The following is a 22,977-nucleotide window of genomic DNA, read 5'->3' on the forward strand; positions in this document are numbered from 1 at the left end:
TTTAGAAAAGAATGTTACTTGATCACAAAAACCAACTCTTCCTCTCTATTTAAAAACTTCAACAATATTCAAATAAGGAAAAATCTTTACCTGCGAAGCTCTAAGAAAGAAATATATATCCCACATTTGGGAGAATATTCAAGCAATAGCATAAATAAGATAGAAAAATGGGAAATACAGATGGAAATTACCAAAAGCTGAATCACAATTAACGTTTCTCAGAAACTATCTCTATGATCATTACTACCGTCAATATCATCATCACGGTCATCTATCCTACTTATGTGTCAAGCATTGTTAGAATTTCTTTAGATACATTAACTTTCAAAATCCCCCGAATAAGGTTGTGAAGTGGCTACTGTTATTATCCATTTGAAAGGTAAGGAAACCAGTGCTAAGAGTAACTTTCCCAGGGTCATAAAGCTACTACGTGGTGGAGCTGAAATTCTAGCCCAAGCAGTGTAGCTGCAGAGCCCATGTTTTTTATCCATCATATTACACTTCTCCAAGCCAGCAGGAAGTCTCAGAATCCCACAAATATTCCCCAATTCAACACAGACAACTGGAAACACAGGAACTCTTGCACTCAAAATTCACTTTCTTGTTGAGGTTAAAAGCATGTGAAATCACCAATGATGGGAAACCATAGGATAAATATCACGACAAAGAAATCAAAAGCCAGTGATAATGGGACACCACCCTGACTTGACTTGAAAAAGCAGAATGAAGTCTGATGAAGCAGTGGGGAGGAAAACTGAAGACAAAACCAGATGTAGAAAAGTGGCCTCTGGTGTAATGGTTTCACTAATCACTATGTGAACAAAAGCCAACATAAAACACTTTTGCTGTTACTACCCAATATTGTATTAACCAACTTAGTCAAATAAACTTACAAAAACTAGCATTTAAGATTTTAGGTGAAGACTGAGGGAATCATTAAAATAACTTTGGGGCAAATATTTGGTATGTATGACTTGGTAAATGTAAAAACAAATTAATTTTACACTTTAAAAAACAAAATATGCATGAAAAATAATAAAAATACAATTATCCACACTTGGGATTTAAAAAGAAATTGTAATAAAAGACAGAGATGAGTGAGTTATAAAAGGTATGAGAGGAGTTCTACTTCTAGGATAGCGGTGTGAGGTGCTCCATGGATCTGTTCCCCAGCCAAATAAGCTAGTGAAAATTATTTTTTACTTTAATTCTCTGGAAATTGTCCTAATAGCATACAGCAAATGTAGAACCATTTATTCAAGAAAATCTACTAAAACTTGGTTAAAAAACCATGATGGTCTGTGGCACTTGAGCCATATCTGCTTCCTCCCTCTACTCACAATAGCTCACACTGATAGAAGCTCCATTCTGGGTAGGTATGGCTAAGAAGATAGGGCTCTTTTTATCCTCTCGGCTACCAAACAAGGTATATGGTATTTCATTGAAAGGGGCAAGTGATCATTCTTATCCCATTCAACTCCAAGCTGGAGAGGCTAAGTTCCTCCACCTAGTCCCCAGTCATAGAGTGAAGGCTCTACCCAAGGTCTGGTAGGTCAGGAATACTTGAACATCAATTGCCCTTATCCCCGCTCACTTTTGTTTTATTAAAAACATTATTTACTTATTTGGCTGTGCCAGGTCTTAGTTGTGGCACACAGGATCTTCGCTGCCACATGAGATCTTCATTGTGGCATGCGGGATGTCTAGCTGTGGCATGCAAGATCTTTAGTTGCAGAATGTGAGCTCTTAGTTGCAGCATGTAGGATCTAGTTCCCTGACCAGGGATCGACCCTGGGCCCCCTTGGGGGCGCAGAATCTTAACCACTGGACCACCAGGGAAATCCCATCCTTGCTTACTTTTAGAGCAGAGGTTCTACATCAAAACAGACAAGTCAAGAAGACCAGAGGCTACCACCTCGCCCAGAGCGTTGGCTCACAGATTTTGTCCAGGAGGAGAGGCAGTCCATAAGGACAAAGAACCTGAAAGCTCTCCCAAATTGAAGTCAATTTATTTGAAACAGAGTGGGTGACGTTCAAGCTTAAGGGAGGACTCTGAAACAACAGAGATTTTGGTGGTAGCAATTAAAAGGAGGTGGGTAGCGCCTTTAAATTAAGAGCAACAAGGTAAAGCACAGGCCAGTTCACTAGAGAGAACCAGGGGAAAAGACAACTAAAAAAAAGCCCTTCTACAGTTAGAAGAAACCTCAACGATTGACCTTAAAAATCACCCCTGCCTGAAACTTAACTGGAGCAGATTGTGGAGCAATTTATGCCCTTGGCAATTATTGGAATCGGGGAGCTGAATGTGATACCAAACAAGGCAGACAGCTTAAGGGAGAGTTTGAGGAAAAGGACAGCCAAAAATCCCTGCTAAAATCACTGTCATCCTAGAGTGACTTTTTACATGCCCAAGGTTACTCCTTGGAGTGATGAGTGATGCCCAAAACATCACACTACAAGGGAAATAGACTTCACTAAAAAAACTTAGGGAAGTCACTAAACAAATAAATAAGTAAACAACAATAAAAACAAGTCTCAGAAAAGGAGGGAAGAGAATCAGTATCCAGAGTTGCTACAATATATAGCCTAAATGTTCAGTTTGTAACCAAAAAAAAAAATTACAACAGGCAAAAAAACAGGAAAGGGAAACCCATACACTGGGAAAAAAGCAAGCAACAGAAACTGTCTGTGAGAAGGCTCAAATGTCAGGTTTAATATACTAAGACTTCAAAGCAGCCAATATAGATACAGAGCTAAAGGAAACCATGATTACATGATGACAATATCTCATCAAATACAGAATATCAATGAAGAGATAGAAATTATATAAAAGAGCAAGATAGAAATTCTGAAATTGAAAAGTACAATAACCAAAGTGAAAAATTCATTAGATAGGCTTGGCGGTAGTTCTGACTGGTAGAAGAATCAGAAAACTTGAAGACAGACTGATAGAGATTATGCAATCTGAGGAACAAAGGAAAAAAGGAATGAGGAAAAATAACCAGAGCCTCAGAGCAATGTGGGGCATTAAACTGCACCAATATAACATGGGCGGGAATACTAGAAGGAGAAGAGAAAAAGTGTAGAAAAAAAATCAGAAGAAATTATGGCTGAACAACATTAATTTATGCATTCAAGAAACTGAAAGAGCTCCAAGTAAAATAAACACGGAGATCCACAACCAGCTATATCATGGCAAAAACACTGAAAGCTGAATACAAAGAAAATCTTGAAAGCAAATTTGTACTGAAGTACACAAATGACACCAGACAGTAACTCCACTACACATGAACAAATGAAAAAATCCAAAAATGATTAATAAAAAAGGATAATATGACAAACATTATACATATATACTTACTCTCCTTTCTTTTCTCAGCTTCTTTAACATATGTAATATTAAATACAGTAACAATTATAATAATGTATTGGGTTTGTAACATAAGTAGATATATGTATAACAATGATAGCACAAAATGAGGAAAGAGGAAATAAAGCTACACAGGATTAACAGTTCTCTATCTTACTGGAATTTAGCATAAATCTGAAGAAGATTCTGGTAAGGTAAGATGTTTATGACAAGCCCCTGAGTAAGCACAAAGAAAATATAGTGAATAATCATTAAAGAAATTAAAATTTTAGAAAATAGTAAGAAAGTAGGAAAAGAGAAACAAAAAAGACATGAGACATGGAGAAGAGAAAGGAAAATGGCAGACATAATTTAGTGTTAACATTAGTGGTAACTGGATTGAACAATCAAATAAAAAGACAGAGACTGTCAGACTGGATAGAAAAACAAGATCAAACTATATGCTGTCTAAAGGAAACATATTTTAGATTCAAACATAAAAATAAGTTGAAAGTAAATTGATGTGAAAAGATGTATCATGCAAAGAATGACCACAAAAAAGCTGGAGTGAATATACTAATATCAGACAATATAGACTTTAAAACAAAAACTGTTACTGGAGATAAAGGATCATTTATAATGAAAAAAGGGTCAATCCCATAGAAAGACACAATAATTATAAACACATATGCACCTAACAGTCTCAAAACACATGAAACAAAAACTGACAGAACTAAAGGGAAAAATGGGCAATTCAACAATAACAGCTGATGTCAAACATCACTTTCAATAATGGACAGAACAACTAGGCAGATTAACAGCAAGGAAATAAAAGACTCAAACAATTCTATAAACCAACTACACCTAACAAATACATGCAGAACATTCTACCCAATAACAGGAGAATACACAATGCAGACAGATAATATATTAGGCTATGAATGAAGTCTCAAATTTAAAAAGATCAAAATTGTACAAAGTATGTTCTCTGATCACAATGGAGAAAATTAGAAATTAGTAACAAGAAATTTTTAAAAATTCACAAACGTGAAAATTAAACAACACTCCTAAATTACCAATGGTTCAAAAGAGAATCACAATGGAAGTGACAAAATACTTTGCGATGAATGAAAATGAAGACATAATATAATAAAACTTATGTAATGTCACTAAAGCAAGGCTTAGAGAGAAATCTATAGCTATATTAATGTAACACCTATGTTAAAATGGAAGAATGACTTCAAACCATTAAACTAACTTTTCAACTTTTGATACTGGAAAAAGAAGAGCAAACTAAACCCAAAGCAACCAAAAGGAATGAAATAATACAGATTAGATCAGAAATCAATAAAATAGGGACTTCCCTGGTGGTCCAGTGGTTAAGACTCCATGCTCTCAATGCAGGTGGTCTGGGTTCGATCCCTGGTCAGGGAACTAAAACCCGCATGTCACAACTAAGAGCCCACATGCCACAACTAAAGATCCTGCATGGGGACTTCCCTGGTGGTCCAGTGGTTAAGACTCCACACTACCAATGCAGGGGGCCCAGGTCCCATCCCTGGTTAGGGAACTAGATCTCATATGCCACAACTAAGAGCCCACATGCTGCAACTAAAAAAAAAGATCCCACATGTTGCAACTAAAGATTTCACATGCCGCAACTAAAGATCCCAAGTGTCACAACTAAGATCCCATGTGCCACACTAAAAGATCCCACATTCCACAACAAAAAACTCCTGCATGCTACAACGAAGATCTCGCATGCAGCAATGAAGATCCTGAGTGAAACAACTAACACATGGCACAGCCAAATAAATAAATATTTTTTAAAGAGAAATCAATAAAACAGAGAATAGATAAACAATAGAAAGAATCAATAAAAAACAAGAATTGGTTCTTTGAAAAGATCAACAAAATTGACAAACCTTTAAGCTGACTGACCAAGAGAGAACACTCAAAACATTAAACTCAGGAATGAAACAGGAGACATTACCACCAACTTCATAGAATTGGAAAGGACTATAGTGGAATATTATGAAGGACAGTATGCTAACAAATTAGATGATTTAGATGAAATGGACAAATTCCTAGAAAGACAAAGTAATGAAACTGATCAAGGAAGAAAAAAAAAGAAAATCTGAATAAACCTATATCAAGTAAAGAGATTCAATTAGTAATCAAAAACCTACCCACAAAGAAAAGCTCAGGGCCAGATGGCTTCACTGGTAAATTCTACCAAACACCAAAGAACAATTAATATCAATACTTCACAAACTCTCCCAAAACAGGAGTGAATGCTCCTTCTATGAGATCAGTATTACCCTGATATACCAGATAAAGACAAAAACAAAACGAAACAAAACAGAAGTAAGGTCCACTATCTCTTACTAATACACAGGTAAAAATCCTCAACAAAATGCTAACAAATTTATTATAATAATATATAAAAGGGAACACAGATGTTTATAACAGCTTTATTCAAAACTGCCAACACTTGGAAACAAACAAGATGTCCTTTAGTAGGAGAATGAATAAATAAATGGTGGTACATCCAGATAAAGGAATATTACTCCGTGCTAAAAAGAAATGTGCTATCAAGTCATGAAAACACATGGAGGAACCTCAAATGGAGATAACTAAGTGAAAAGCTGCCTTGAAACGGCTACATACAGTATGATTCCCTTATATGACATTCTGGAAAAAAACTATACAGACAGTGAAAAGATTAGTGCATACCAGGGGCTGGAGAAAAGGAGAGCAATGACTAGACAGAGCATAGAGGATTTTTAGGTCAGTGAGAATACTGTGTATGATACTATAATGACAAATACATGCATATACTTTTGTCCAAACCCATAGATTTTACAACGCCAAGAGTGAGCCTGAATGTAAACTACTGGACTTTGGGTGATTATGATGTGTCAATATAGGTCCATCGGTTATAACAAATGTACCACTCTGACGGGGGATGCTGATAATAAGGGAGGCTATGCACATGTTGGGGCAAGAGGTATATGGGGAATCTCTGTACCTCCCTCTCAACTTTGCCATGAACCTGAAACTGCTCTTTTAAAACAAACAAATAAAAAATATATAAAGTATTATGTACCATCACCAATGGGGACACAGGTTCTATTCCTGGTTGGGGAAGATCTCACATGCTGCAGAGCAACTAAGCCAATGTGCCACAACTACGTAGCCTGCACTCTAGAGCCCACGAGCCACAACTACTGAGCCCATGTGCCACAACTACTGGAGTCCGTGTGCCTAGAGCCCGGGCTCCACAAGAGAAGCCACTGCACTTCTCAGCCCACACACTGCAATGAAGAGTAGCCCCCGCTTGCCACAACTAGCGAAAGCCTGTGCACAGCAATGAAGACCCAGCACAGCCAATAAATAAATAAATTTATAAAAAAAAAAAAAGGAAAGTGAAAAGACAATTCTCAGGATGGGAGAAAATATTTACAGATCATATATCTGATAAGAAACATATCTACATATCTAGAATACATATGAAGATCTCTTACAATTCAATAATAAAAAGACAAACCAATTAAAAAATGGGCAAAGGATCTGAATAAACATTTCTTCAAAGAAGATATACAAATGGCCAATAAGCACATGAAAAGATGCTCAACATCACTAATTATCAGGTATACACAAATCAAACTCACAATGAAACATCACTTCACAACCACTAGATGATTATACTCAAAAGGACGGATAATAATAAGTGTTGAGGATGTGGAGAGACTAGACTCCTCATACACTGCTGATAGAAATGTAAAACAGTACAACTGTTGTGTAAAACAGTGGGGCAGTTCCTTAAAATGTTAAATGTATAGTTACTTTATGAACCAGCAATTCTACTACGTATAATGAGAGAACAAAAAATGTATGTCCATGTAAAAACTTGTACACAAATGTTCTTAGCAACGTTATTCATAATAGCCAAAAGTGGAAATAATTAAAATGTCCATTAATTGATAAAAAGATACAGGAAATATGGCATTTTCATGCAGTAGAATACTATTTGGAAATAAAAAGAAATGAAGTACTGATACAACCTATAAAATGTATGAACCTTGAAAACATTATGCTGAATGAAAGAAGACAGTCACAAAGGACCACATATTATATGATTCCATTTACATGAATGTCCAGAATAGGCAAATCCATACAAACAGAAAGTACAGAGGAGTGCTGGGGGGAAACTGGAAGTGATAGCTCATGGGTACAGGGTGATGAAAATGTTCTAACATTGATTGTTGTAATGGCAACTCATAAATATACTGAAAACCATTTAATTATATACTTTGTGTTAATTTTATGGTATGTGACTTAAATGCCAACAAAGTTTTTTTAAGTTGTGACTGTTTCAATGTATTTCAAGTTTTAAAAAATCCCAATAAAAATAATTCCATCAGAAAATGTTACTGATTAATTTATTATTCCACAAATATTCACTTCTGTCTCTAGCTAATGTCCCATCCCCCAATGTGGACTTTGGCTGAGCCATTTGTTAGAGCTAAAGGAATATTAATGAACAAGATGTGAGTAGATGCCTGAAATGCACTTACACCTGTTAAAAACAACAGGCCCAAAATGGTGTCACTTATGCTAAGCCTCTCCTAGAAATGGGATCTTAAACTAGTCAATCAGGAATCACCTGATCAGCATTAGTGAGGTAATCTGCCTGACAGATCCTATCATCCCCCTAGGGGAAAGTAACCTGACCAGAACCAATCCACATTTTGCTACTGTAACTTCCTTGTTCCCACTCTCTTCTGCCTACAAACCTCTTTGACTTGGTATAGCTCCTTAGAGCTCCTGAGTATCTCCTAGATTGGATGTTCCCTGACTCATGAATCATTGAATAAAGCCAATAAGATATTCAAAACGTACTCAACTGAATTTTGTTTTTAAACACATCCTTTGACTTGGTTCATGTACTCCAGTGATCTGGCAAGTGAAGAGCTCTCCCCAGGAAGCCTTTTCACATGAATGAACATACGTGAAGGAGATGTGAGCCCATCCCACAGCCTGAGTCAAGGTCAGGTGATCTGCAACCCAAAGCAGAGCCCAAAGCCCACATAGTCAACCTGCATGAGAATAGAGACCTGTTGTTCTACTCACAAAAGCAGAAAAGCTGAAAAGATACCTGATGAACACATAGCTGATTGAAAATTTTTCAAAGAACTAAGCTCTCAAAATGGAGCTAGATTTAGATATTTTTACTGGTTAACAGGCTATAGAATCTGACATCATGAGGTCAAATCCTGGCTTCAAAATTTACTAATTGCGTGGGAATTCCCTAGCAGTCCAGTGTTAGGACTCAGTGCTTTCACTGCTGTGGCCCAGGTTCCATCCCTGGTTGGGGAACTAAGATCCCACAAGCTACAGTTCATGTTAATTAAATTTTATTCCTCCTCCTGTCAGACAGAACCAAGAAAAAGATGAGTATTTCCCTGGCCCTGGCAGGAAGCTGTAACACTTCCCGAGGTCCTACTGCTATCACAGCAGTTTTCTCTTCTTCATTTTTTAAAATAAATAATTAATTAAATAATTTATTGGCTGCATTGGGTCTTCGTTGCTGCACGTGGGCTTTCTCTAGTTGCGGTGAGCAGGGGCTACTCTTCTTTGCGGTGCATAGGCTTCGAGATGGCTTCTCTTGTTGCGCAGCAGGGGCTCTAGGTGCGTGGGCTTCAGTAGTTGCAGCACGTGGGCTCAGTAATTGTGGTGCAAGGGCTTAGTTGCTCCGAGTCATGTGGGATCTTCCCAGAGCAGGGATCAAACCCGTGTCCCCTGCATGGGCATGTGGATTCTTAACCACTGTGCCACCAGGGAAGACCCTCTCCTTCATTTTTAACGTACTTAATAATGACAAATCTTTTTTAAAAATAAGCAAGTTGGGCTTTCTAGGTGGTGCAGTGGTTAAGAATCCACCTGCCAATGCAGAGGACACAGGTTTGAGCCCTGCTCCAGAAAGATCCCACATGCCATGGAGCAACTAAGCCCGTGCACCCAAAAAAAAAAAAAAAAAAAAAAGCAAGTTTATGGTGTCTGGCAACTTTTTTCTTTCTGACTGGCAACTTTTTGCAAAAGTTTTTTTTTCCCTTAAAGTTACACAAATATTAAATGCATATTCTTCTTAGAACTTAGAGCATAACACAACATTTTTCATATTTTCTCTTGGATATTTTACACATTTTTATTTTTCAAATGTCTTCTACACTCAGCTTGAACAGACTTGCCTTATTCTAAAAAGAATATTTAGAATATTTGAGATTCCAATAAATTTCAAGATTAAAGAGAATTTATATTGATTTAATAATGATGATTTTATCCAAAAAAAGTGTATATTAAAAATTTATTCAAATCCTCTTTTAGGTCTCAGTAATGCCATATACATCAGATACATTTTTTCCCCCTTAGGATTTTGTTTCTACTTTTAACATCTTTCTTCCACTTTATTTACTTATTTTTTATTCACTTATTTATTTTTTTTGGGGGGGTTGTGTCACGAGGTTTGCAGGATCTTAGTTCCCCAACCTGGGCCACGGCAGTGAAAGCACCAAGTCCTAACCACTGGATAGCCAGAATTCCCACCTTCCATTTTACTTTTGAACTGGTTGGTGGTTTGTATATAGAAATACTGTTGATTTTTGTATATTAATTTTGTGTCCATACTGTATTGAATTCTCTTGTTTCCTCTTCAGCTGCCCACATACATAATTGTATCATCTAGATAAAATTCTGTATGCATCTTCTCAATTTTTATCTATTTTCTCTTTTCTATCTGCATATAGAATTACAGTAAATAAATGTGGTAGCATGAGTAATCTGGTCATGTTCCTCACTTTAGTAGGAATATGTCTCATTTCCCACAGTAAACATGATTCTGGCTTATTATGTGTGTAGAATAATTTTTTAAAATATCATGTTAAGGAAGTGTCCTTTTATTTCCATTTTATAAATAGGTCCTCTTAAAAATCTCAAATTCTGATTTTAAAAAAAACAGCAGCTCTATGGGGCTGATTATATTTTTTCTTGAATAAGATAAATTATATTAACAGATTTCCTTAAATTGAAACAGCTTTGTGATAGACAGAAAAAATGTTTCACTCAATTCTTCTTCAATTACAGACAGTCCCCAACCTACGATAGTTTGACTTAGGAATTTTCGACCTTACAATGGTGCAAAAGTGATACACAAAGAAAATGTAGAAACCTTGAATTTTTAATTTTGATCTTTTCTCAGGCTAGCTATATGTGGTATGATACTCTCTGGTGATGCTGGGCAGTGGCAGCAAGCCATAGCTCCCAGTTAGCCATGTGATCACCAAGGGTAAACAACCAATACACTCTGACAACCATTCTATACCCATTCAACCATTCTGTTTTTCACTTTCAGAATAGTATTCAATAAATCACATGAGATAGTCAACACTTTATTATCAAATAGGCTTTGTGTTAGATGACTAGGTTAATGTAAGTATTCTGCATTTATTTAGGATAGATTAAACTAAGCTATGATGTCTGGTAGGTTAGGTGTATTAAATGTATTTTCAATTTGTGATATTTTCAAATTATGATGGGTTTATCAGGATGTAAGTCAGAAAGGTCTGTAGTCTATAATTCTTTTTAATTCCAATTAAAACTCCAACCTGGTTTTCTCCTTAGAGCTGGATCATCTGATTCTAAAATTCAAATGGAAGCACAGAAGTCCTCAAGTAGCTGAGAAATTTTTTTTAAAAACTAGAACAACATTTGTGTAGTGGGAAGTGGGGAAATCCCTGCCAAGCAAACAGAGTTATTATAAAGTTAAAGTAGTTAAAACAATGTAAACACACACACACAGAGTATAGTACTGGTATAGATGTAAACAAGCAGATTAACAAAACAGAATAAAGAGCCTAGAAATGATTAAGTATGTATAGGATAAAGGTGGCATCACAAAGGAAAGATCTATTTAACAAACGGTATTGGAACAACTGGTCTCCTACATGCAAAAATAATTTTACTGATATAATTATCAGTAAATTTCTGCCTTGGACCAATTAACAAAATTGAGTTCCAGTTGGATCAAAGACTAAATATGAAAAACAAAGCTTTGAAAAGAAACTATCTCTATACTGTAATATTAGGAAAGATACCTTAGAAAATACCAACATTGGCAACTCATGAGAGAAGACTATAAAACATTAGTATTGCATAGGTCATTTCAAAGAGGGCTTATGAGACCAAAACCAGGAGCTCTTAATGCTGTGACCAAAGACAAGTTCTCCATAGGATGTAATATCACTAAACAGTGCTATGTTTTCCTGAGGATTTAACCACTTACATCCACGATTGGTGATATGGGAAAGTAAAAATAAATGTCTCCTAACTTTAACACCAACAATAAAAATTAATGTTGCATATTAATTTTGACTGAATTCTTACTGTATGCACATACTTATCATATGCTAGATGAAACTATCCAAATTTAAAGTTTACATACAACAAAAGATACATGATAACATATAGGTGACAAATTAGAAGATAACTGTATAAAGCCTAATGCTGAAGCAGGCATCCCTAAAATTCCTTAATTTCAAGTAGAAAAAGGTCTAACAACATAAAATGGACAAATAATAGGAACAATTGATTATAATACCTACTTTATAAATTTCTGATAATGACTGCATGAAATAAGCTATGCTAAGTTTACATAGCACAATATACCTGGCACATAATAGGTACTCAGTAAAGCTTTCATACTTATTACTGTAGAAGATTTTTCTAGTTGCTGCATGGTCTATTCAAATATAAATAAAAGCTGCCATTCGAATATAAATAAAAGCATCCATATTCTAGAATGAATGCCCAGAAACGCAGGCTGTCCACTTCTGTTTGATAGTCTAGACGAAAATGTCTGGCTCTGGTGTCTGAAAGGAACTGAATGAATCTTCTGAAAGCTAAGAGTGTCCTATTTGTAGATCACAACTCCTTATCTCCAGCTTTTTACTTCATAAGGAAAATTCACATGTGAACTAATTATTTGGAATCTTCTCATAAAAGATGGTCATTACCCACGAATTCAAAATACATCTAAAGGACTTCCCTGGTGGTGCAGTGGTTAAGAATCTGCCTGCCAATGCTGGGGACACAGGTTTGAGCCCTGGTTCAGGAAGATCCTACATGCCGTGCTACAACTACTGAGCCTGCGCTCTAGGGCCAGCAAGCCACAACTACTGAAGCATGTGCACCTAGAGCCCGTGCTCCGCAACAAGAGAAGCCTGAGCACCACAAGGAAGAGTAGTCCTCACTCACCACAACTAGAGAACTAGAGAAAGCCTGCACACATCAATGAAGACCCAACACAGCCATAAATAAATTTAAAAAACCAAAAAAAAACAAAAACAAAATACATCTATAAACTGTATCTACAAATCTGAATCGTCTGTTTGTTTGTGACATTTTTATTTTAAAATATTTATTGGCCACCAGCATTTTTTCCCAACAGCTTGCTCATGTTCTTCACTCAATTTTCTATTTTCTTAATTATTGGTTTTTAAGAATTTTTCGTATATTTCTGCATATGTATTACAAAAACTGTTCCTAGTTTTGCCTTATTACAATTTATGGCTGTTTTATTGAAGAGAAGGATTAATTTTGTGAACACAAATGAGGCATCTTCTTTTTTATCTTATCAGTTTCATATGTTAAGCTAATAAGTAGGTCAATGAATACAGCCAACATATCCAAAGATCTTTTCAAGTAGAAAGATTTATATAGCTAATAATTATTAACAATATTTATCATTTATGGAGCACTTACTATGTGCATTTAACCCTTCCAATATTCCTATGGTATAAGTATCATTATTATCCCCATTTACAGATGATGTAACTAAGGCCAAAGAGATTAAGAAACTTGCCCATAACCATGCACTTAGCAAGTCACTGAGCCAAGATTTGAACCCAAGTCTGTCTAGGCCCAGACAATCACTCTGCCAAAAGGAGAAATAAGTGGATGAGCCACATCATCATATGGTCAATAGAAGTGTGTGTTTTTCAGGATGGAAAACATATGAGCTGAGGAAAAAGAGGCAGTGAAGTGGAAAATATTTAAAATAAAGGAGTGTGAGGGATTCCAGAGTTGGAAACAAAAAGAATCAAAAGCAGAGGAAAATGAGTCACTTTGTAAGAAGATGAAGAATACTGTATCTTCTGAGACCATAAAAAAAAAAAAGACATGGAGAGTTATAGATACCAGAACTATAAAACATTCTGCCATAGAATTTTAGTATATATTTTAGCTCACCTTAAAAAATCTCAACTGAAGAAAATATATACAGAAGATTATTTGAAAGGAGTATTCAATTTACTCTTCCATGTAATTCTAGTTTTTAAATCTATGGCCAAGAAGGACTTTTAATAAACTGAGCTTAAAATCATAAGAATTATGGAATTATTTTGGATTTCTTTTTGACCTAGGTGCCACTGAAAAGGTTTTTTCTTTCCTGAATTATAAGATTTTCCCTCATAAACAGCTCAAATTATGGGGTGAACTTTATGTCTCAGTTTGCTTTTGCTTCGCCAGATCACATTCAAATTTGAACTCAAGTTTTATAATCCTGTACAGACCTGTTTCTGCATAGCCATATCTCAAATTTCCCCCAGTTCTGACCTCCTAGCTGTATTTTTCCTCACCTTGATTTTTGATTTAGTTTTTTCCAACTTATTGGTAGGTTAAGGTAACCCACTGCAACTACATTGTAAAATAATGCAGGAAACAAATAAATGCTTAAAACGTACAAGAGAACTGGTCATATCCTCTTCTTCCTCGAAAAGGGCAGAATCTGGAGAACGCCAAGCTGAGAAAAGAGAAATAAAAACCTGTTTACTTCAGAGCTCCAGAAAAAGGACTAGAGAAATCTTCAGCACCAGCTGTAAGATCACCTATAATGATTGTCAGAGCTTTGAGAAATATTAACCACCACCAGGCTACAGAGACACTGAAATGTACATAGATGGCTTCTAATTAAATCATATAGAGTTCTACGGGAATTTCTGGAGGGCTAAGTCTAGAGTGTCCAATCAATCTATTTCCCTAGGATCCTACTATTTTATTCCTAATAGGAGATTTATCTTAAGTATATAATAATAAATACCACAAAGATTTAAGGATTAAATTATTTACCAAACACTGTAAAGAATTTGGAAAAAATTTAATCAGAGACAAGTTATAGGCATTGTGGAACATTCATATGATGGAATGAAATGCAGTTATAGTTCTAAAGACATTTTAAAATAACTTAATTGACTTATTTTTTACCCTAAAAAATTTAGGGCCTTCAGGTTAAAAACAGAAGACTGAATACTTGCATTTATTTCTGTTCTCTCTGAAACACAACCAAAATGAAGAAACAAACGAAACAACCTCACAAGGACAAAGAACATAGATTTTAGCAGATAAGAGGTGTCAACAAAATTTTAAAGCTAGAGAGCACACAGATTACTGGTTTCTAAATTAGAGAAAGGTGAAGCTTAAGTGAGGGTGGGGAAACCACGGCAGAATACTTGAAAGGCTCAGGAAGGGAGGCACTAGGTACTTCTGTAGGCAGGAGTTTGGGGTGGTGCTGAAAAACAGGGAACTATATACAAGGTGGAGTTGAAGCAATGCAGAGAAAATAAGGGAATTAAGCAAAAGTTAGACTGAAAGATGAGGTGCTCCCCTCAACTTTTTTCCTTTGTTTGCCTCCCAAAAGCAAGAGTCCTGGCTTACCCTCCTCAAACAATCTAGGACTTCTTGCTGGGAAAACTGACTAGCTCAAAAGAAAATGCATACAGATCCTGACATTTGGTCAACCTTCAACATCCAACAAAACACCATATTAGAAAGAAGCGCAAGGCTTCCTAGGTGGCGCAGTGGTTGAGAATCCGCCTGCCAATGCAGGAGACACGGGTTCGATCCCTGCTCCAGGAAGATCCCACATGCTGCGGAGCAACTAAGCCCGAGCGCCACAACTATTGAGCCTGCACTTTAGAGCCCATGAGCCACAACTATTGAGCCCACGTGCTGCAACTACTGAAGCCCACTCGCCTAGAGCCCGTTCTCCACAACAAGTGAAGCCAAGTCAATGAGGGGCCTGAGCACCATGACGAAGAGTAGCCCCCACTCACTGCAACTAAAAGAAAGCCCACGCACAGCAAAAAAGACCCAACACAGCCAATTTAATTAATTAATTAATTTTAAAAAAAGAAAGGAAGAAGGGCAAGGGGAAGAGTGGGTGGGAATCGGGGTGGGGTGAGGGTGATGAGGAAAGGGTTAGGTAGAAAACAGAGATAAATCCTTATTTCCATTGTCAAAAGTCAATAGGAAATATCTAAACAGAAATCAAACATTAGCAGTATGAGGATGATATTTAGGAAAGCAGAGCTGAATACCAGAATATCCAGAAAAAAATGTTCCAAGTAGTTGCCTACGGGTAATGGGAACAGGGTATGGGAAGAAATTGAACAGGAAACTTTTGTTTACAGTTATATATTTAACAGCACTTAAAAAAAATCTAAATGTATTTAAGAAACATAAAAATTACATTAAAATGTATTAAAGTTGTCAAGTGAATAAAATAAAAAACAAACATCGACACAGACAATAACTTGTGAACTTTCTTGGTAGGAGTATTGAACTTCCCAACTCTTTTTTTAACAGCTGCTCTCCTAAACTCTGCCCATCTCTAAACCACCTCACCTGTCCTTTCCATCATCCGGGTCAAATGCTCCATTGTCACACAGCTACTGCTGATCGTTGAAGGTTGAGATGTCATTCAGGCCTTTCCCACTCTAAACAGAGGGGTTAAGACAGGGTGCAGGTCCAGCAATTTCAGTGTCCACTCTATCTCAGAACTCCCCAGCTTCCAGGGAAGGTCTCAGATCAGGAGGTCTCCTTCCATGATAGATACCTGCTCTTCAGGGTTCTTTCTCCTCACATCACAGATGTGTCTTATCTTTGTGGAGCCAGAACCTGTGGGCTTATGATATAAATCCAATTTACCTGATGTCTTCTCACTGGATCCCTATGGGAACCAGCCTCCAAGGTTGCCCCCAATGATCACTGTCTTCTGGTATTCATGTCTTTCATACATCCCTCCCACACTGAATAGAGTTGACCTGTATAACCAATAGGATACTGCAGAAATGACAGTGTATGACTTCTAAAGTTAGGTCATAAAAGACATTGTGGTTTCTGTCTCGCACATTTTTGAATCATGCACTTTGACGGAAGCCAGCCACCATGCCATGAAGACACTCAACCAGGCCCAGGGAGAAGCTTGTGCCAGCAGCCAACACCAATTTGTCAGCCATCTTGGAAGCAAATCCTCTGGTCCCTGTTAGCCTACTGATTACTACAGCCCTGCCAGCAACTGATTGCAACTTCATGAAATACCTGAGCCAGAATACGCAACTAAGTCACTCCCCACTCCCCAAAAACTGAGATAATAAATGTTTACTGTTGTTTAATAAATGTTTATTGTTGTTTAAGCCACTAAATTTCGAGTTACCTTTTTACACAGTAATAGATAATTAATACAGTCCCAAACAATTAGCTTCCTTGCTTGTAATTCACATTCTCTGGAGTCACTGACCAGAGATGCTGAGACAGCAGGAATCTGGAAGAAAACTCAAAGACTCAGCAACTTAGGTTGAACCAATAGAGACACCAAGAGTCTAAAACCAAAGTGAATACAATAGCGACGTTCACATATCTGCTCCTCAAATATCTTTTGTAAGCATAAAGATGTAGGCCCGATGCAGTGACAGATATAAAGCTACATCAAAAAAATTCAGATTTTCAGCAACCCCAGACTTGGTGTGAAAGAGAACTGCTTTAAAAGTCCAGCTATTCCATTTCCTATCTATCTTGACAATTGAGGTAAATGAGAGTTGCAACTTAGAATTCCCATATTCTTCATTTGAAATGAGAATTACACTCATGTCACAGTGACATTGTCATATGACGTTAATTTATCATCTATGGTAAAAAAAAAAATGATACATAAGAGAGCAGACTAATCTTTGCTCCGAATGACAGAAAAGAAATAGTAAAATAGAAAACATTCAATTATAATAAATTTTGAGAAGTGTTACGCTTGGAATATACTCCTAATATCCCTCACACAGTTTCTATTTTTTTCCAGTGGCAATTATCACTAATTATATAATTTATCATGCATGCTGTCTGTCCACCCCCTCATATAAAATTCATGAAAACAGGGATTTCTTTTTGTCTATTTTGCCACTGATAGTAGGTGCTCAGAAAATATGTTGTTAACTGGTATAGCCACTAGGGAAAACAGTATGGCAATCAAAAAATTAAGAGAATTACTATATGATCCATACATTCCACTTGTGGATATATACCTAAAAGAACTGAAAGCATGGACTTGAACAGGTATTTGTACACCCATGTTTGTAGCAGCATTATCTGCAATAGTCAAAAGAAACAAACAATCCAACTCTCCATTGACAGATGAATGGGTAAACACAATGTGGTATATACAATCAGTGAACTATTATTCGGCCTTAAAAAGGAAGGAAATTCTGACACATGCTTTAACGTGGATGAACCTTGAGGACATTATGCTAAGTTAAATAAACCAGTCACAAAAGGACAAATACTGTATGATCTGGTACACAGAGTACATACACAATGAGCTAAAGTCAAATTCACAGAGACAGAAAGTAGAATGGCGGTTGCCTGGAACTGGGGGACTGAAGGAATGGGGAGTTATTGTTTAATGGGTACAGAGTTTCTGTTTTGCAAGATAAAGAGTTGGATATGCAGTGGTAATGGTGGCACAGCCACGTGGATGTAATGCCACTGAACTGAACACTTAAAAATGGTTAAGATGGTAAAATTTTTGTGTATTTTTTTTGCTTTTATTGAGGTATATCTGATACACAAAAAAAACTGCACAAATTTAATGTATGTGTACTGATCAGTTTGGACATATGCATACATCTGTGATACCAATACCATAATCAAGGTATTAAACATATCCATCACCTCCAAAAACTTCCTTGTGTTGTTTTGTGGGTTTTTTGGTAAAAACGCCTAACATGGGATCTACTCTCAATGTATTTTAAACTGCATAATACTATTTTGTTAATATACATACTATGTTGTACAGATGTTTAGAACTTATCCATCTTACATAATGGAAACTTTGTACCCACTGGAAAACAATTCCCCATTTCCCTCTCTCCTACCCCCTGGCAATCACCATTCTACTCTCTGCTTCTTTGTCTGATTATTTCCAATACCTCATATAAAAGAGTCATGTAGTATTTGTCCTGTAACTGGCTTATTTCACCTAGCATAATGTCCTAAAGTTTCATCCACATTGTCACAAATGGCAGGATTTCCTTCTTTTTTAAGGCTGAATAATATTCCAGTGTACATATATGCCACATTTTCTTTATCCATTCATCTGTGAATGGATAGATGTTTCCACATCTTCGCTATTGTGAATAATGCTGCAATGAACATGGGGGTACGGATATTATGATAGCAAATTTTATGTCATGTGTTGTGCTATCTCTATTTTACCACAATTAAAAAAAATACACACAAGATAGCTTCCTCCACAAGAAGGCAGACAGCAGTATCAAGCAGTATCAGCAGTATTTCATCTTGTGGAACTGAAAACCACAGCCACAGAAAGACAGAGAAAATGAAAAAGCAGAGGACTTTGTACCAGATGAAGGGACAGGATAAAACCCCCAAAAAACAACTAAATGAAGAGGAGATAGGCACCCTTACAGAAAAAGAATTCAGAATAATGATGGTGAAGATGATCCAGGACTTTGAAAAAAGACTGGATACAAAGATCGAAAAGTTTACCAAAGACCTAGAAGAATTAAAGAGCAAACAAACAGAGATATGCAACACAATAACTGAAATGAAAAATACACTAGAAGGAATCAATAGCAGATTAACTGAGGCAGAAGGGCAAATAAGTGACCTGGAAGACAAAATGGTGATAATCACTGATGTGGAAAAGAATAAAGAAAAAAGAATGAAAAGAACTGAAGACAGCCTAAGAGACCTCTGGGACAATGTTAAATGCACCAACATTCGCATTATGGGGTCCCAGAAGGAGACAAGAGAGAGAAAGGACCCGAGAAAATACTGAAAGAGATTATAGCTGAAAACTTCCCTAACATGGGAAAGGAAATAGCTACCCAAGTCCAGGAAGCACAGAGAGTCCCAGGCAGGATAAACCCAAGGAGAAACACACCAAGACATATAGTAGTCAAGCTGACAAAAAATAATGACAGAGAAAAGTTATTAAAAGCAACAAGGGAAAAACAACAAATAACATACAAGGGAACTCCCATAAGGTTAACAGCTGATTTCTCAGCAGAAACTCTGCAAGCCAGAAAGGAGTGGCATGTTATATTTGAAGTGATGACAGGGAAGACCCTACAACCAAGAACACTCTACCCAGCAAGGATCTCATTCAGATTCGACAGAGAAATCAAAAGCTTTACAGACAAGCAACAGCTAAGAGAATTCAGCACCACCAAACCAGCCCTACAACAAATGCTGAAGGAACTTCTCTAAGTGGGAAACATAAGAAAAGGACCTACAGAAACAAAAACAAAACAATTAAGAAAATGGTAATAGGAACATACATATCAACAATTACCTTGAATGTAAATGGACTAAATGCAGCAACCAAAAGACAAAGACTGGCTGAATGGATACAAAAACAAGACCCATATATATGCTGTCCACAAGAGACCCACTTCAGACCTAGGGACACATACGGACTGAAAGTGAGGGGATGGAAAAAGATATTCCATACAAATGAAAATCAAAAGAAAGCTGGAGTAGCAATAGTCATATCAGATAAAATAGAGTTTAAAATAAAAAATGTTATGAGACAAGAAAGGACATTACATAAAGATCAAGGGAGCCATCCAAGAAGAGGAGATAACAATTATAAATATATATGCACCCAATATGGGAGCACCTCAATACATAAGGCAAATGCTAACAATCATAAAAGAGGAAATGCAAGGCAGAAATAGAGACACAGGTGTAGAGAACAAACACATGGACACCAAGTGGGGAAAGCAGGGAGGGTTGGAGGGGGATGAATTGGGAGATTGGGATGCCAAATTGTACACTCTAAATATATGCCATTTATTATTGTCTGTTAACTGTATTTCAATAAAAGTTCTTAAAAAAAAATACACACACACAGAGTGGACCCTTGAACAACATGGATTTGAACAGTGTGGGTCCACTTACATGCAGATTTTTTTTCAATAAATACATACTACAGTACTACTACATGATCTGAGGTTGGTTGAATCTGCAGTTGCAGAACCATGGATACAGAGGGCCAACTGTAAAGTTCTACTTGGATTTTTGACTGTTGTGGGGAGGAGCGGAATAGGCATCTCTGACCCACACGTTGTTCAGAGGTCAGCTGTATATATTGAGCAAATGAATTACTACTAATTTCAGGTAATTAAATTAGAAGAAAGCAAAATATCAGATAAGAATAACAGAGAAATGGGTGATAGTTTGGAGTTCAAGTGTTCTAAAACCTTATTTAAGTTTGTTAAACCTGCATGTTAAAAATTCAAAAATAAGAAACCAAAGCAGGACTTCCTAGGTGGCACAGTGGTTAAGAATCCACTTGCCTATGCAGGTGAAATGGGTTCGATCCCTGCCCCAGGAAGATACCACATGTCACGGAGCAACTAAGCCCTTGCACCACAACTACTGAGCCTGTGTGCCGCAACTACTGAAGCCTGTACACCTAGAGCCCGTGCTCCACAACAGGAGAAGTCACAACAATGAGGAGCCCGCACACCACAATGAGGAGTAGCCCCCGCTCACTGCAACTAGAGAAAGGCTGTGTGCAGCAACAAAGACCCAATGTAGCCAATAAATAAATAAATAAATTTATAAAAAAAAAAAAAAGAAAGAAACCAAAGCAGTGGAGAGAGAAATGGGGATGAGGTAAATCTGTACAATAAAAAAGAAGGCATAACAGAAAATAAAACAAATTTTTATCAGCAATCACAATAAATGTAAATGAATTAAACTCACCTATTAAAATAACAGTCAAACAGGATAAAAAGGGGAAAAGCCCAGCAATATGCTCTTTACAAGAGACAGACCTGAAGTATAAAGACATAAAATGAAATTCCTGGAAAATACATTAACAAAACCCAAAAAGCAATATTATCAGACAAAAGAGAACTTGGACTATAAAAGACATTCACTAGGATAAACAGGCATGTTTCTTAATGTTATAGATTGGAAACTTGGTCCCAATTTTTCACCTCACTCTAAGAGGATTACACATTCACACTTTGTGCCATTTAACTTTGCCTTGCCCTCTGACTGTGGGTGTAATTAATGCTAAGCTTAGGCATCTGAATAGCTCTGGCTAACATAATATTAGTATACTTGGGAGCAGAGATTTTAAGGGTTTGTTTTTTTTTTAATGATCTGTCTTGTACTCTGGTGATCCACCAGGAGAAGAACTGTCCTGGTAACCACCGTCCTTTTAGCCTCAGCTGCAAAAAGAACACATGTGGAGCAGGTCTGAATCGATTCTGCCGCCCAGCCATCCAGGCAAGCCAAGCCTAGATAAAGCTGAACACAGAATCTGCAAACCGGAGAACAAGAGAATAAATGCTTGCTGCTGCATGCCACTGAGTTTGAGTGGTTTGTTAGGCAGCATTATTATGATCAAAATAATTAACACATATAATAAAACCCATAGGAAAATGAAATAATAAATCTGGAAAAGATCACCAAGGGAAACTGGCAAGCTACAGAATAGGGCCAAGAACTGCTGGGGGGGGGGGGGCGGGGGCGGGACGGGCAGCAAAAGAGACTAAGAAAGAGTGGCCAATGGGAAGGAAAGACCACGTGAAACCAAATACAGAAAATTTTTTTCAAGCGGAAACCAATTATACCAAAGGCTACAGAGAAGTCCACCGAGGTTAAGACAACCACTACACATATCACAATCGCAAACACCTCCACACTCACACACCCTGCACACCTACCTGACAATCACACAGACAACACCACACACATTATCATAAATCACACACAATCACAAACATAACCACGACACAAATATCCCATAACAATTACTCAATCACACACACAACCACACCCCCATCACTGTCACATCATCACAATCTCACACACACATACACACACACAGAGGATCACAACCCCACAGACCATCAAAATCACACACACACACTAACTCTCCACCAGTTTCTTGTTCTAACAACTCCAACCAGTCTTCAGGAGCGCACTCTCAACGCCTAGCACTCGGCACTGCCACTACTCCAGATACTCTTGGCCTCCTTAAAGGCTCCGCCCAGTAAGCTGCACGCTTTGGTTCAGCCCAGATTGCTTGAGGCCCTCATTCAAGTCCCGCTCCGAGGACGCGGTAGCGTCACCTGCCGGAAACGCCCGAATGCGCATCCAGCGCGCAGTTTCTGGGAGGTCGGGTGAAGGCGACACGCAGGATGCCCGGGACCAGGTGCTGGTAACGCCGAACCAACCCTCCACGCCCGCCTCCCGACGGA

General features: G+C 37.3%; 1 protein-coding gene and 1 non-coding gene across 8 annotated transcripts in view; one reads left to right on the top strand and one right to left on the bottom strand.

Annotated features, from left to right (window-relative positions):
- ZNF568 (zinc finger protein 568) overlaps positions 1–22,965 on the bottom strand; it is a 30,359-nt gene extending 7,394 nt beyond the window's left edge. Inside the window, exons 1-5 of one of the 7 annotated variants that reach the window (XM_057712382.1) lie at positions 21,470–22,747; positions 16,902–17,009; positions 16,302–16,370; positions 16,091–16,182; positions 14,152–14,210 (exon numbers count right to left, since the gene is read on the bottom strand). In XM_057712382.1, coding sequence (XP_057568365.1) covers positions 14,152–14,210; positions 16,091–16,166 — 135 coding nt within the window. In that variant the 5' untranslated portion in view covers positions 16,167–16,182; positions 16,302–16,370; positions 16,902–17,009; positions 21,470–22,747. Of the gene's footprint in view, positions 1–14,151; positions 14,211–16,090; positions 17,010–21,469; positions 22,748–22,848 lie in introns of those variants that run through there. The other 6 variants (XM_057712378.1, XM_057712381.1, XM_057712380.1 and 3 more) reach the window with 6 other exon arrangements.
- Positions 11,566–11,689, top strand: LOC130839408 (small nucleolar RNA SNORA25). Its single transcript, XR_009049814.1, has one exon. It is a non-coding gene; the product is annotated as a small nucleolar RNA SNORA25 (small nucleolar RNA).
- Positions 22,966–22,977: the final 12 nt, after the last annotated feature.

This window comes from Hippopotamus amphibius, chromosome 16 (genome assembly GCF_030028045.1).
Source record: "Hippopotamus amphibius kiboko isolate mHipAmp2 chromosome 16, mHipAmp2.hap2, whole genome shotgun sequence".
In the NCBI taxonomy this organism is placed as follows: Eukaryota; Metazoa; Chordata; class Mammalia; order Artiodactyla; family Hippopotamidae; genus Hippopotamus; species Hippopotamus amphibius.